Here is a 16661-nt window from a genome sequence, read left to right on the forward strand (position 1 = left end):
ACATAGTCAAGTGGGGCAGGGAATTCCATAGATTTACAACCTTCTGACAGAAGAAATTTCTTCTCCATCTCAGTTTTAAATGGACAGCCACTTATTGTAAGACTATACCCCCTAGTTCTAATCTCCCCATCAGTGGAAACATCCTCTCTGCATTCACCTTGCCAATCCCCCTCATAATCTTATACGTTTCGATAAGATCACCTCTCATTCTTCTGAATTCCAATGAGTAGAGGCCCAACCTACTCAACCTTTCCTCATAAGTGAACCCCCTCATCTCCAGAATTAACCTAGTGAACTAAGTCAGCATGGATTTATGAAAGGGAAATCATGCTTGACAAATCTTCTAGAATCTTTTGAGGATGTAACTAGTAGAGTGGACAAGGGGGAACCAGTCGATGTGGTGTATTTGAACTTTCAAAAGGCTTTTGACAAGGTCCCACACTAGAGATTAATGTGCAAAATTAAAGCACATGGTATTGGGGGTAATGTATTGATGTGGATAGAGAACTGGTTGGCAGACAGGAAGCAAAGAGTAGGAATAAACGGGTCCTTTTTAGAATGGCAGGCAGTGATTAGTGGGGTGCCGCAGGGCTCAGTGCTGGGACCCCAACTATTTACACTATACATCAATGATTTAGATGAAGGACTTGAATGTAATATCTCCAAGTTTGCAGATGACACTAAGCTGGGTGGCAGTGTGAGCTGTGAGGAGGATGCTAAGAGGCTGCAGGGTGACTTGGACAGGTTAGGTGAGTGGGCAAATGAATGCAGATGCAGATACTGTGGATAAATGTAAGGTTATCCACTTTGGTGGCAAAAACAGGAAGGCAGAATATTATCTGAATGGTGCCAGATTAGGAAAAGGGGAGGTGCAATGAGACCTGGGTGTCATGGTACATCAGTCATTGAAAGTTGGCATGCAGGTACAAGCGGTGAAGAAGGCAAATGGTATGTTGGTCTTCATAGCTAGGGGATTTGAGTATAGGAGCGGAGCAGGGAGGTCTTACTACAGTTGTACAGGGCCTTGGTGAGGCCTCTACTGGAATATTGTGTTCAGTTTTGGGTGTCTAATCTGAGGAAGGGCGTTCTTGCTATTGAGGGAATGCAGCGAAGGTTCACCACACTGATTCCCGGGATGGCAGGACTGACATATGAGGAGAGACTGGATCGAGTGGGCCCTGTATTCACTGGAGTTTAGAAGAATGAGAGGGGATCTCATAGAAACATATAAAATTCTGACAGGATTGGACAGGTTAGAGGCAGGATGAATGTTCCCGATACTGAGGAAGTCCAGAACCAGGGGTCACAGTCTAAGGATAAGGGGTAAGCCATTTAGGACCGAGATGAGTAGAAACTTCTTCACTCAGAGAGTTGTTAACCTGTGGAATTCACTACAGCAGAAAGTTGTTGAGGCCAGTTCGTTAGATATATTCAAGAGGGAGTTAGATATGGCCCTTATGGCCAAAGGGATCAAGGGGTATGGAGAGAAAGCAGGAAAAGGGTACTGAGGTGAATGATCAGCCATGATCTGATTGAATGGTGGTGCAGGCTCGAAGGGCCGAATGGCCTACTCCTGCACCTATTTTCTATGTTTCTCTGAACTGCCTCCAAAGCAAGTATATCCTTTCTTAAATATGGAAACCAAAACTATATGCAGTATTCCAGGTGTGGCCTCACCAATACCCTGTATAACTGTAGCAAGATTTCCCTGCTTTTAAACTCCATCCCCTTTGCAATAAAGGCCAAGATTCCATTGGCCTTCCTGATCACTTGTTGTACCTGCATACTAACCTTTTGTGTTTCATACATCAGGTCCTGCTGTACTGCAGCACTTTGCAATTTTTCTCCATTTAAATAACTTGCTCTTAGATTTTTTTTCTGCCAAAGTGCATAACCTCACACTTTCCAACGTTATACTCTATCTGACCAATTTTTGCCCAACTCACTTAGCCTATCTGTTCTTTTGCAGGTTTTTTGTGTCCTCCTCACGCATTGCTTTTCCTACCATCTTTGTATCGTCTGCAAACTTGGTTACGTTACACTCGGTCCCTTCATCCAAGTCGTTAATATAGATTGTAAATAGTTGGGGTCCCAGCACTGATCCCTGCAGCACCCCACTAGTTACTGATTGCCAACCCGAGAATGAACCATTTATCCCGACTCTGTTTTCTGTTCGTTAGCCAATCCTCTATCCATGCTAATATATTACCCCCATCCCCGTGAACTTTTATCTTGTGCAGTAACCTTTTATGTGACACCTTGTCAAATGCCTTCTGGAAGTCTAAATACACCACATCCACTGGTTCCCTTTATCTATCCTGTTCATTACATCCTCGAAGAATTCCAGCAAATTTGTCAAACATGACTTCCCCTTCATAAATCCATGCTGACGCTGCCTTACTGAATTTTGCTTTTCCAAATGTTCTGCTACTGCTTCTTTAATAATGGACTCCAACATTTTCCCATCCACAGATGTTAGGCTAACTGGTCTATAGTTTCCTGCTTTTTTTCTGCCTCCTTTTTTAAATTGGGGCGTTACATTTGCAGTTTTCCAATCTGCTGGGTCCTCCCCAGAATCCAGAGAATTTTGGTAAATTACAACCAGTGCATCCACTATCCCTGCCGTTACTTTTCTTAAAACCCTAGGATGCAAGCCATCAGATCCAGGGGATTTATCTGCCTTTAGTCCCATTATTTTACTGAGTACGACCTCCTTAGTGATTGTGATTGTGTTAAGTTCCTCGCCCTCTATAGCCCCATGACTATCCACTATTGGAATACTTTGTGTCCTCTACCGTAAAGACTGATACAAAATATTTGTTCAGAGTTTCTACCATCTCCATGTTCCCCATCAGTAATTCCCCAGTCTCATCCTCTAAGGGACCAACATTTACTTTAGCCACTCTTTTCCTTTTTATATACTTATAGAAACTCTTGCTATCTGTTTTTATATTTCCTGCTAGTTTACTTTCATTATCTTATCTTCCCTTTCTCAATCATTTTTTTAGTCATTCTTTGCTGGCTTTTAAAAGCTTCCCAATCTTCTATCCTCCCACTATTTTTGGCCACTTTATATGCCCTTGTTTTTAATTGGATACCATCCTTTATTTCTTTAGTTAACCACGGATGACTATCCTTTCTTTTACATCCTTTCCTCCTCACTGGAATATATTTTTCTTGAGAGTTATGAAATAACTCCCATGGACTTTTACTTTCGTGACTTATTCTGCCATTTGGGACCTTATCAAAAGCTTTGCTAAAATCCATATACACTACATCATACGCACTGCCCTCATCGACCCTCCTGGTTATCTCCTCTCAAAATTCATCAAGTTAGTCAGACACAACCTTCCCTTAACAAATCCGTGTTGACTGTCCCTGATTAATCCATGTCTTTCTAAATGTAGATTTATCCTGTCCCTTAGGATTTTTTCCAATAATTTTCCCACCACTGAGGTTAGGCTGACTGGCCTGTAATTACTCGGTCTATCCCTTTCTCCCTTTTTAAACAAAGTACAACATTAGCAATCCCCTCCGGTCCTCTGGCACTATACCTGTAGCCAGAGAGGATTGGTAAATGATGGTCCAAGCCTCTGCTATTTCCTCTTTTTGCTTCTCTTAACAGCTTGGGATACATTTCATCAGGGCCTGGGAATTTATCCACTTTCAAAGCTGCTAAGCCCCTTAATACTTCCTCTCTCTCAATATTTATCTTGTCTAATATTTCACACTTCTCCCTCATTGCAAAATCTGTATCATCCCTCTCTTTTGTGAAACAGATGCAAAGTATTCATTAAGAATTATTCCCACGTCTTCTGCCTCCACACACAGATTTCCTTTATGGCCTCTAATAGGCCCCACTCTTTCTCTAGTTATCCTCCTAATCTTAATATATTTATAAAACATCTTTGGGGCTTCCCTGATTTTACTTGTCAACATTCTCTCATGCTCTCTCTCTCTTTGCTTTCCTGATATCTTTTTTAATTGTAGCCCTGCACTTTTTATACTCCTAGAGTTTCTGCAATATTAAGTTCTCGGTATCTGTCATAAGCTTCCCATTTTTCTTTATCTTGCCTGTATATCCCTTGGCATCCAGGGAGCTCTAGATTTGTTAGCCCCACCTTTTTGTTTCAGGGAACATACTTGCTCTGTACCCTCAGGATCTCCTCCGTGAATGCCTCCCACTGCTCTAATATATTGTGTTAGAATTTTTATTGAACACTAAACCTGTTTTATGAAGTAGGGTTTACAAACTTGAAAAACCATCACACTGAAATGATTTAGCAGTTTGAACAGAGATAAATCTTAGGAAGTAGCTTTCACATAACTAAATATATACTTTCCTCCCTTAATTCTGATAAATTGATTTTCTACCTATTTGATTGTGAGGCTAAAGGTCACTTAGCCAGACCCACCTTGATAGTAGAATGCAGATAGGCTCTATCTCTTCCTACTGGCGAGATATTTTTCGTTGAGCATCAATTGTGAAGACCTATGCAAACCCTGGTTAACAACAACAACAATAACTTGCATTTTTATAGTGCCTTTAATGCAGTGAAATGTCCCAAAGCATTTCACAGGAGCTTTATCAAACAGAATTTGGCACCGAACCACATAAGGAGACATTAGGACAGATGACCAAAAGCTTGGTCAAGAGGTAAGTTTTAAGGATCGTCTTAAAGAAGGAGGGAGAGGTTTAGGGAGGGAATTCCAGAGCTTAAGGCAAGGCCGCCAATGGTGGGGCGATTAAAATCGGGGGTGCGCAAGAGACCAGAATTGGAGGAGTGCAGGAATCTCGGAGGGTCAATAGGGCTGGAGGAGGTTACGGTTGCAGAGATAGGGAGGGGTGAGACCATGAGGGATTTGAAAACAATTTTTAAATTGAGACGTCTCCAATTGGCTTTTCTAATTTTGTAAATTTAATATTTTAAATTTTAAAGCAGCGTCTTCAACTTTTTCCAGATGTAGCCCAAATATGTACAGAACAAAGTGTATTTAGTAACACACACATATCTGATATATGTATACATGACGGGACATTTTGTCTAACTAGTGAATTTGAAACTCAGAGGCTACAAATATACATTGGGTGGAAAGATCACTTGACAACTTGGGGAAAAATCTTAAAAGGACAACATCTGAAGTAATTTCACATGTGGGATGTGAAAAATACCTCATTTGTGTACTTCAAGGAATAGGAAGAAAGCATTCTTGTCTTATTATAAGCCCGTGACCCATGAAAACAGGTTCCTGGAGTTACATTGGCTTTGTAACTTAAACTTTAGGTTTACCGAACATTCTTTCCCTTGTATTGGAGGAATAAACATAAGTACATGAACGCCTGAAGAGGGAAATCCAAATGTTGAAGGCACAAAATTATTTGGTGCATTTCTAGGTGGTACGTTTACCTAGAAAATTTGAAATGTTTATATTCATAATTGTAATATTTTTAATATTAAAAGTAAAAGTATTATTTCCCCAAAAGTTACCGCTACAATCATTCTTCTCCTACTGCCATTCATAGGCACTGTGTTCCCTCTGTACTGAGTATACCGAGACACTACACCATCCAAGTTCTTGCCCTTTCACAGGGACACTTTCTGCTCCTCCAGCTCTGCCAGTTCATACTGGTACTCTTCACCCTCTTCCCCTTTCAATTCAACCTGGTGCTCTTCTTCCATCCCATCCGGTTGAAGTTAATACGTTATTCCCTCTCCTCCTCACTTGAACTAGGCACTCATAGACTCAATTACAAGCTTGTACTCTTCTTCCACAAACCTTCCTTCAGTTCATGCTGGCAATCTTTCTGCCTCGCTCCCTGAGTTAATTATATTTTCTTCCTACCCCACACCAAAGCACTACTCTCTGCTTCTCCCCTCTTCTGTCCCAAAGCACTATTTTTCCCACTTAATTCTGCCCTTCATTACTATATACCCCCCCTCCCCCCCACCACCCCATATCATCTCCATTTTCCTACAAAGTAAGTCATCCTGCAAATGATTGTGTGCGCTGCATAATGTGGGTATGAACTCCTGTTTTCTGATGAATTTCCACCTACAGTATGCTGTGGCAGGAATCACTTCCATTAATAATAGGAACAGTACTGAAAGATGAGGAACTTCTCTCATGCTGGTTTTTGTCAGAGAACATTGACCTGGTACCCCAAAACATTGAACGTCAGTTTGAAATGTTGATTGTCCATGTATGATAACCCAGCAAGTTAGTATAATTCATTTTCTTTCAGAGAATCTCCTTCTTGTGTTAAAGATAAAGAACTTGCTCAACTCTTATTAGCAGAAACTTTTACAGTTGTTGCTTTATAAGAATACTTACTGAAGTTTTTACAAAATCACACTCTCTTCCCTCATTTGTCTGATGAGGTCAGGGCACCCCCTGTAGCTCAGTGATCTACTTCCAGAGCCCTATCAGCGACAGTCTTCAACTTGCCTTTGGGATGCATATAGCAATATCAAGCCATCAATTTTCTCTCCAATATTACTCCATGTGCTAGGCACTGCAATGCTTTTGCATTGCATGCTTATCAGCTTTTCATAAGGATATGTAGTGATCAATTGTGCATTATATTATCCAGTTTCTGATGAAACATCCAAGTTAATTTTCCAACATAAGCTATAAAGTAAGATTTCCTACGTTCTAGTTGTAGCAGAATGGTAAACATGTTCCCTCTATATATTCTAATTAATTTGCAAGCTTGGATTCCTTGCTAAATTTTCCAATATAGTATTTGTCTGTGACAAATGCACATAAAATCATTTAAATATTTTTTTGCAGATGAAACCAGGGTTACCTCTAATAGGACTGCCATTCTGTGGATGGCCAACTGGAGTACTCAATTCAAGTATTGCCTTTTCCTCACCTGGCCTCGGTGTAGGCTTTGGATTAGCAGAAGGAAATGCTAATCCTTTTCTGTTACCTAGCATTCCAACAAATGATTCACCAGCACCACAAAGTGAAAAACTGCGACACAGTGCACCTTCTTCTCTAGTTGAAGTCGCAAAACCAGTGGATTATCCTAGTCCAAGACCCATTACAGAAGGTAAGTGAAGAAACTCTTAACAGAAGTTGTGCTATCTTCAAACATGGACCAGTGATTCTACAATTGTGATTGAAGTTACAGCCATAAACTATAGCGAAAATCTTTTTAGCTTACTCAAACAACATCGCCCCCGTCATCATCCGCTGTATTTTTGATCCCTGTTATTGAGTTTGTAGATTATCATGTCAGTAAAGTAGCAAATTTGTTCTTTAGTTTTAGATTTCAAAGTCTTGCAATGCTGATTTAAAAATTCAATAACCCTGTCGAGAGGATGAACTTATTAGAGACTGTATTATGATGACCTGGAAATAATGAATGCTGAAAAAGGCTTCTTTCTTCTGAGAAAAAAACAAATTCTACACTATATAGACTAAGGGGCAGAAATCCCCTGTTGCCCCGGTTGGGGGCGGTAACCTCTCCTGGGCCGGACATCCTGCGCCCGGCATAGAAATCCCATCCCGGAAGCAAAATTCCAGTTACCACCTCTCTCAGGAAGTGGAGCATGCAACATTGCGGGGTGGGATATTGGGGGCGCTACCCGGGCGCATCATGAAGTGCTACACGATCTCCGCATAGCACTGACCCATTTCAACGCCCCTCCCCTTCCGTTAAATGGGCCCGGACCCCGCAAAAGGAGCAGCCAGTGGCCCGACCGGTATGGGGGATGGTGAGAAAAAAAGATGGCGGTGCGCAGTCCAGCGCACCTTCCCTTTAACTTTCACCCCACGATGGGTGTGCAGCCTGGTTCGTGACCCGCGAGGCTGGTGCAGGAATTGCTTATAGCAGCCTCATGGGGCGCTGCCCAATTTCTGCCCCGGACCGGAAGGGTTCGCTGCGGGACGAAAAGGGGTTGCTGCGCACAGCGATGAGGTCATCATTGCTGGCGCAGCAGCCCGGAGCGCTACCAGAGGGATTGCAACACTAATGCATTTGCTTTTCCGCTAACTCCCGCGCAATTTCGCGGGAGCCGGTAACACGACCTTGCCCCTCCGGGCGAAAACACTTTCGCACCCACCGGAGGCACTAACAAGAGGCACACAACAGGTGAATTTCGGCCCCCAGGTTTATAGAGCTCAAACTAAAATAAATATATTTTTTTAAGGCACATCTTCCAAATAAGTTGTTTGGAAAGGTGTGGGGTTGAATGCTGAAAAAGCAAATAGTGATCTGTGAAGTGGCTCTGGGGAAAAGCATCATACAATAAAAAAAAACCTTTTTTAAAAAAAAGTGTTCATGAACTAAAAAGTTAGACCTGTTTACCGATAAAATCATCTGATATGGATCATGATCCAATCTAAAGTCATGCAGATATATTATGCTATCGAATCGTAATAATTTATATTTCCATTAGTCTGAACACTTAAAATCAAATTATACCATCAGATCTAATGTGGCAATGCTGATGGGTGATCTGGATTAATGTTAGCTGGAGCAGTGTCTAATTGGCCTCTCCCTTGAAGGCCACCATTCAGCTACTTCCTGTTGAGGTGGTTCAGGCACCTTGAGGTCAATTAGAGGGTAAAGGCACAAAATTGAAATCTGTAGTGCTTCTTTGGGTGCCAAAATGGCGTCAGATGCGTGCACGCACACTTCTACCGCAAGTCGTGTCAGCCGCTATATTGATGAAGTTAGCACGCGCACGGAGAACATCTGCCAGAAGTATGCAGAGCAGGCAGTTCATGACGTCAATCAGCGTGCAATGCTGATTTGTTGCTGGCACTGCCATTTTGAAGTTTAATGCCCATCTTAACCTTGATCCCCCACGAGCACTATTTAAAGGGATCATCAATTACTTACAGGATAGCTGATGGTTGTTTTCTTCTGGCTGTTGCTACGATTCTACCACTGTTTGGTGCTTTCTATAGTTATTTCAAGTTGCAAAATCTACAGGGAGTGGTCTGGCAATGCTGAAGGACTTCTTCCTGACTTCAAGGCTTAGGCACAAACCAATTTCTGACAGACAAGTGGACTAGTAGGAATTCCCTATGGAATAATACATTACTTGGATAATGAACAGAGGCCTCGCAGAGCAGGACTAGCTGCTAGAAGAGTGGGGAGGTGGAGGAGGGGAGAAGGGCTCTCAGCAGGAGGCCATATCCGCCCACGGTGTTCAGGGAACAATTCTCCTACCTGAACCTCAACGAGGAGCAATGTGTGAGATGTCTGTGCTTCAGTAACTGTGTCCTCACTGAAATCTGCCACCTGCTGCAGCCATAATTGCAACTTCAGAGCAGGGTAAGCAGCGCATTGTCAGTGGCTGTGAAGGTAACCACGGCCATGAACTTTTATGCGTTGGGCTCCTTCCAGGCTGCAGCTGGAGATATTTGCAACATCTCCCAGTTTGCCATCCACTGTTGCATAAGGGAGGTCACTGAGACTTCTCTCTTGCTAGAGAACAGCAGGTGGAGAGAGCGTGGGCTTCGCTGGAATTGCAGGATTGCAGGCTTCTCCGTGGTGCAGGGTGCCATTGACTGCACGCACATCGCTTTGCAGGCGCTGTATGTCAACTCTGCCTTATACCAGAACTGAAAGGGATTCCACTCCCTCAACATCCTGTTGTTATGTGACCATAACCAGCGAATCATGCAGGTCAATGCCCGGTATCATAGCAGCAGTCATGATGCATAGAAAATAGGTGCAAAAGTAGGCCATTCGGCCCTTCGAGCCTGCACCACCATTCAATATGATCATAGCTGAACATGCAACTTCAGTATCCCATTCCTGCTTTTTCACCATACCCCTTGATCCCTTTAGCTGTAAGAGCAATGTCTAACCCCCTTTTGAATATATCTAACAAACTGGCCTCAACAAATTTCTGTGATAGAGAATTCCTCAAGTTCACAATTCTCTGAGTGAAGAAGTTTCTCCTAATCTCGGTCCTAAATGGCTTACCCCTTATCCTTCGACTGTGACCCCTGGTTCCGGACTTCCCCAACATCGGCAACATTCTTCCTGCATCTAGCCTGTCCAATCCAGTCAGAATTCTATGTGTTTCTATGAGATTCCCTCTCATTCTTCTAAATTCCAGTGAATATAAGCCTAGTCGATCCAGTCTTTCTTCATAGGTCAGTCCTGCCATCCCGGAAATCAGTCTGGTGAACCTCTGCTGCGCTCCCTCAATAGCAAGAACGTCCTTCCTCAGATTAGGAGACCAAAACTGAACACAATATTCCAGATGTGGCCTCACCAAGGCTCTGTACAACTGCAGTAAGACCTCCCTGCTCCGATACTCAAATCCTCTTGCTATGAAGGCCAACATGCCATTTGCCATTCATTGCCTGCTGTACCTGCATGCCAACTTTCAATGACTGATGTACCATGACACCCAGGTCTCCACTTTTCCTAATCTGTCACCATTCAGATAATATTCTGCCGCCTTGTTTTTGCCACCAAAGTGGATAACCTTACACTTATCTACATTATACTGCATCTGCCATGCATTTGCCCACTCACCTAACCTGTCCAAATCACCCTGCAGCCTCTTAGCATCCTCCTCTCAGTTCACACTGCCACCCAGCTTAGTGTCATCTGCAAACTTGGAGATATTACCTTCAATTCCTTCGTCAGAATCATTAATGTATATTGTAAATAGCTGGGGTTCCAGCACTGAACCTTGCAGTACCCCACTCGTCACTGATATTAGGACAGGTGACAAAAAGCTTGGGCAAAGAGGTAGGTTTTAGTTGGATTGCGTTTGACCCGCCACGGCAAACCAAAGGGTGGCTACCGGGCGACGAGGACTATCCGCTGACGACATGGCTGATGACTCCGGTGCACAATCCATGCACACTGACTCCCTAAAGCCTTGTCACCATCTACAAGGCACAAGTCAGGAGTGTGATGGAATACTCCCCACTTGCCTGGATGAGTGCAGGTCCAACAACACACAAGAAGCACAACACCATCCAGCACAAAGCAGTCTGCTTGATTGACACCCCATCTAACATCTGAAACATTCACTCCCTCCATACCGGCTGCAGTGTGTACCATCTACAAGATGCACTGCAGCAACTCGCCAAAGCTCCTTCGGCAGCACTTCCCAAACCCGCCACCTCTACCACCTAAAAGGACAAGGGCAGCAGGCGCATGGGAACACCACCATCTCCACTTTCCCCTCCAAGTCACACATTATACTGACTTGGAAGTATATCGCCGTTCCTTCATCGTCACTGTGTCAAAATCCTGAAACTCTCTCCTTACCAGCACTGTGGGAGTACCTTCACCACACGGACTGCAGCGGTTCAAGAAGACAGCTCACCACTACCTTCTCAAGGGCAATTAGGGATGGGCGACAAATGCTGGCCTTGCTATCGACACCCACATGCCATGAACGAATAAAAACAAAAGCGTGCATACAATGAAAGCCATGCTGCCACACAAAATGTGACACAGCAGACCATTGGTGTGCGGAAACAACGCTTCCGCTGCCTGAACCGCTCTGTTGGAGTCCTGCAGTACTCGGCAGAGCGGGTGTCAAGATTCGTGTTGTTATGTTACACAACCTCGTCATCTTGAGGGCACAGCCCTTTCCTCGAATTATACTCTGAGCAGCTGAGAAGGAGCAGGAAGAGGAGGAGGAAGAGAGGTGGTAAACTACACAGCCCCTTTCTGTCCAGGCTAGCCATGAAGGACTCATCCAAGTGTGATACCAGTAAGTGTAACCCCAATTCCTGATTTACCAACAGTTCCACACCTTACCTTCCCTTCCCTCTGTCACTGACCATCACAGCGTCCATTTGGCAATAATGTAAAAATAAAAACCTCCACAAAATAAACATTCCAAACCAAATTTATAAATCAGATCATGCCATATTGCATACAAATGTAAACTATTCACCCTTGTGCATTTCCTTAGTGTCTTCTGTGTGCTTTTGCCTGTCCTAGTGCCCTGCGCATTGCGACCCCAGTGGATGCAGCATGGCTGATGGAAGGCTGCTGACTTTCAACAATTGTACATCCCTGTCTGGCGTAAAAATAAAAAAGGGAAGGTTGCTCAACCGTGGCTATCAAGGGAAATCAGGGATAGTATTAAAGCCAAGGAAGTGGCAAACAAATTGGCCAGAAATAGCAGTGAACCCGGGGACGAGGAGAAATTTAGAACTCAGCAGAGGAGGACAAAGGGTTTGATTAGGGCAGGGAAAAAAGAGTACGAGAGGAAGCTTGCAGGGAACATTAATATGAACTGCAAAAGTTTCGATAGATATGTAAAGAGAAAAAGGTTAGTAAAGACAAACATAGGTCCTCTGCAGTCAGAATCAGGGGCAGTCATAACGGGGAACAAAGAAATGGCAGACCAATTGAACAAGTACTTTGGTTCGGTATTCACTGAGGAGGACACAAACAACCTTCCGGATATAAAAGGGGTCAGAGGGTCTAGTAAGAAGGAGGAACTGAGGGAAATCCTTATTAGTCGGGAAGTTGTGTTGGGGAAATTGATGGGATTGAGGTCCGATAAATCCCCAGGGCCTGATGGACTGCATCCCAGAGTACTTAAGGAGGTGGCTTTGGAAATAGCGGATGCATTGACAGTCATTTTCCAACATTCCATTGACTCTGGATCAGTTCCTATGGAATGGAGGGTGGCCAATGTAACCCCACTTTTTAAAAAAGGAGGGAGAGAGAAAACAGGGAATTATAGACCGGTCAGCCTGACATCGGTAGTGGATAAAATGATGGAATCAATTATTAAGGATGTCATAGCAGTGCATTTGGAAAGAGGTGACATAATAGGTCCAAGTCAGCATGGATTTGTGAAAGGAAAATCATGCTTGACAAATCTTCTGGAGTTTTTTGAGGATGTTTCCAGTAAAGTGGACAAGGGAGAACCAGTTGATGTGTTGTATTTGGACTTTCAGAAGGCTTTCGACAAGGTCCCACACAAGAGATTAATGAGCAAAGTTAAAGCACATGGGATTGGGGGTCGTGTGCTGACGTGGATTGAGAACTGGTTGGCAGACAGGAAGCAAAGAGTAGGAGTAAATGGATACTTTTCAGAATGGCAGGCAGTGACTAGTGGGGTACCGCAAGGTTCTGTGCTGGGGCCCAGCTGTTTACATTGTACATTAATGATTTAGATGAGGGGATTAAATGTAGTATCTCCAAATTTGCGGATGACACTAAGTTGGATGGCAGTGTGAGCTGCGAGGAGGATGCTATGAGGCTGCAGAGTGACTTGGATAGGTTAGGTGAGTGGGCAAATGCATGGCAGATGAAGTATAATGTGGATAAATGTGAGGTCATCCACTTTGGTGGTAAAAACAGAGAGACAAACTATTATCTGAATGGTGACAGATTAGGAAAAGGGGAGATGCAACGAGACCTGGGTGTCATGGTACATCAGTCATTGAAAGTTGGCATGCAGGTACAGCAGGCGGTTAAGAAAGCAAATGGCATGTTGGCCTTCATAGCGAGGGGATTTGAGTACAGGGGCAGGGAGGTGTTACTACAGTTGTACAGGGCCTTGGTGAGGCCACACCTGGAGTATTGTGTACAGTTTTGGTCTCCTAACTTGAAGAAGGACATTCTTGCTATTGAGGGAGTGCAGCGAAGGTTCACCAGACTGATTCCCGGGATGGCGGGACTAACGTATCAAGAAAGACTGGATCAACTGGGCTTGTATTCACTGGAGTTCAGAAGAATGAGAGGGGATCTCATAGTAAAGTTTAAAATTCTGATGGGTTTAGACAAGTTCGATACAGGAAGAATGTTCCCAATGTTGGGGAAGTCCAGAACCAGGGGTCACAGTCTAAGGATAAGAGGTAAGCCATTTAGGACCGAGATGAGGAGAAACTTCTTCACCCAGAGAGTGGTGAACCTGTGGAATTCTCTGCCACAGAAAGTTGTTGAGGCCAATTCACTAAATATATTCAAAAAGGAGTTGGATGTAGTCCTTACTACGAGGGGGATCAAGGGGTATGGCGAGAAAGCAGGAATGGGGTACTGAAGTTGCATGTTCAGCCATGAACTCATTGAATGGTGGTGCAGGCTAGAAGGGCTGAATGGCCTACTCCTGCACCTATTTTCTATGTTTCAGATGGACATCGTAGATGCCCTTGGAGGGTCACCTCGGGCAGCTCTGGGTCTAAAAGGACCGGCTGCAGACTGCACCATCTCACCATGGACGGCAATGGTCTGGACTGGCTGGCTGATAGGCAACAGTAAGGGCCCTGGTTGAGTAACAGCAGTGGGAGGATGAATGCTTTCATCCTGAGCGAGGACATCACATTTATGCTCTGTAGAGCCACTGCTACTCCCCCGGGGCGGCACCTCAGCAATTCTAGTAATCTGTTGGGAGGACAACAACTTGTATTGATATAGCGCTTTTAACATAGTAAAACGTTCCAAGGCGCATCACAGGAGTATTATAAGACAAAACATTTGACACCAAGCCATATAAGGGGAAATAAGGACAGGTCAAACAGGTAGGTTTATAGGTGCGTCGAAAAGGAGGAAAGAGACGTGGAGAGGTTTCGGCAGCGAATTTCAGAGTTGGGGGGGTGGGGGGTGGGCGCTGGAGGAGATTACAGAGATGGGGGGGGGGGTGCTGGAGGAGATTACAGAGATAGTAAGAGGAGAGGCCATGGAGAACGCGTGTGCATCAGAGAAACATAGAAAAATAGGTGCAGGAGTAAGCCATTCGGCCCTTCGAGCCTGCACCGTCATTCAATGAGTTCATGGCTGAACATGCAACATTAGTACCCCCTCCCTGCTTTCTCGCCATACCCCTTGATCCCCCTAGTAGTAAGGACTTCATCTAACTCCCTTTTGAATATATTTAGTGAATTGGCCTCAACTACATTCTGTGGTAGAGAATTCCACAGGTTCACCACTTTCTGGGTGAAGAAGTTTCTCCTCATCTCGGTCCTAAATGGCTTACCCCTTATCCTTAGACTGTGACCCCTGGTTCTGGACTTCCCCAACATTGGGAACATTCTTCCTGCATCTAACCTGTCTAAACCCGTCAGAATTTTAAATGTTTCTATGAGGTCCTCTCTAATTCTTCTGAACTCCAGTGAATACAAGCCCAGTTGATCCAGTCTTTCTTGATATGTCAGTCCCACCATCCCAGGAATCAGTCTGGTGAACCTTCGCTGCACTCCCTCAATAGCAAGAATGTCCTTCCTCAAGTTAGGAGACCAAAACTGTACACAATACTCCAGGTGTGGCCTCACCAAGGCCCTGTACAACTGTAGCAACACCTCCCTGCCCCTGTACTCAAATCCCCTCGCTATGAAGGCCAACATGCCATTTGCTTTCTTAACCGCCTGCTGTACCTGTATGCCAACCTTCAATGACTGATGTACCATGACACCCAGGTCTCGTTGCACCTCTACTTTTCCTAATATGTCACCATTCAGATAATAGTCTGTCTCTCTGTTTTTACCACCAAAGTGGATAACCTCACATTTATCCACATTATACTTCATCTGCCATGCATTTGCCCACTCACCTAACCTATCCAAGTCACTCTGCAGCCTCATAGCATCCTCCTCGCAGCTCACACTGCCACCCAACTTAGTGTCATCCGCAAATTTGGAGATACTACATTTAATCCCCTCGTCTAAATCATTAATGTACAGTGTGAACAGCTGGGGCCCCAGCACAGAACCTTGCGGTACCCCACTAGTCACTGCCTGCCATTCTGAAAAGTCCCCATTTACTCCTACTCTTTGCTTCCTGTCTGACAACCAGTTCTCAATCCATGTCAGCACACTACCCCCAATCCCATGTGCTTTAACTTTGCACATTAATCTCTTGTGTGGGACCTTGTCGAAAGCCTTCTGAAAGTCCAAATATACCACATCAACTGGTTCTCCCTTGTCCACTCTACTGGAAACATCCTCAAAAAATTCCAGAAGATTTGTCAAGCATGATTTCCCTTTCACAAATCCATGCTGACTTGGACCTATCATGTCACCTCTTTCCAAATGTGCTGCTATGACATCCTTAATAATTGATTCCATCATTTTACCCACTACTGAGGTCAGGCTGACCGGTCTATAATTCCCTGTTTTCTCTCTCCCTCCTTTTTTAAAAAGTGGGGTTACATTGGCTACCCTCCACTCGATAGGAACTGACCGAGTCAATGGAATGTTGGAAAATGACTGTCAATGCATCCGCTATTTCCAAAGCCACCTCCTTAAGTACTCTGGGATGCAGTCCATCAGGCCCTGGGGATTTATCGGCCTTCAATCCCATCAATTTCCCCAACACAATTTCCCGACGAATAATGATTTCCCTCAGTTCCTCCTCCTTACTAGACCCTCTGACCCCTTTTATATCCGGAAGGTTGTTTGTGTCCTCCTTAGTGAATACCAAACCAAAGTACTTGTTCAATTGGTCTGCCATTTCTTTGTTCCCCGTTATGACTGCCCCTGATTCTGACTGCAGGGGACCTACGTTTGTCTTTACTAAACTTTTTCTCTTTACATATCTATAGAAACTTTTGCAATCCGTCTTAATGTTCCCTGCAAGCTTCTTCTCGTACTCCATTTTCCCTGCCCTAATCAAACCCTTTGTCCTCCTCTGCTGAGTTCTAAATTTCTCCCAGTCCCCGGGTTCGCTGCTATTTCTGGCCAATTTGTATGCCACTTCCTTGGCTTTA

The 16661-nt window shown here is 44.2% G+C and overlaps 1 protein-coding gene across 11 annotated transcripts in view; it reads left to right on the forward strand.

Annotated features, from left to right (window-relative positions):
- Positions 1–16661, forward strand: part of LOC139259802 (bromodomain adjacent to zinc finger domain protein 2B-like) — a 441395-nt gene that overhangs the window by 378614 nt on the left and 46120 nt on the right. For all 11 annotated transcript variants that reach the window (XM_070875573.1, XM_070875574.1, XM_070875583.1 and 8 more), the window contains one exon: positions 6793–7057. In XM_070875573.1, the coding sequence (XP_070731674.1) occupies positions 6793–7057 (265 nt within the window). The remainder of the gene's footprint in view (positions 1–6792; positions 7058–16661) is intronic.

Source organism: Pristiophorus japonicus, chromosome 3, assembly GCF_044704955.1.
Source record: "Pristiophorus japonicus isolate sPriJap1 chromosome 3, sPriJap1.hap1, whole genome shotgun sequence".
Taxonomy (NCBI): domain Eukaryota; kingdom Metazoa; phylum Chordata; class Chondrichthyes; family Pristiophoridae; genus Pristiophorus; species Pristiophorus japonicus.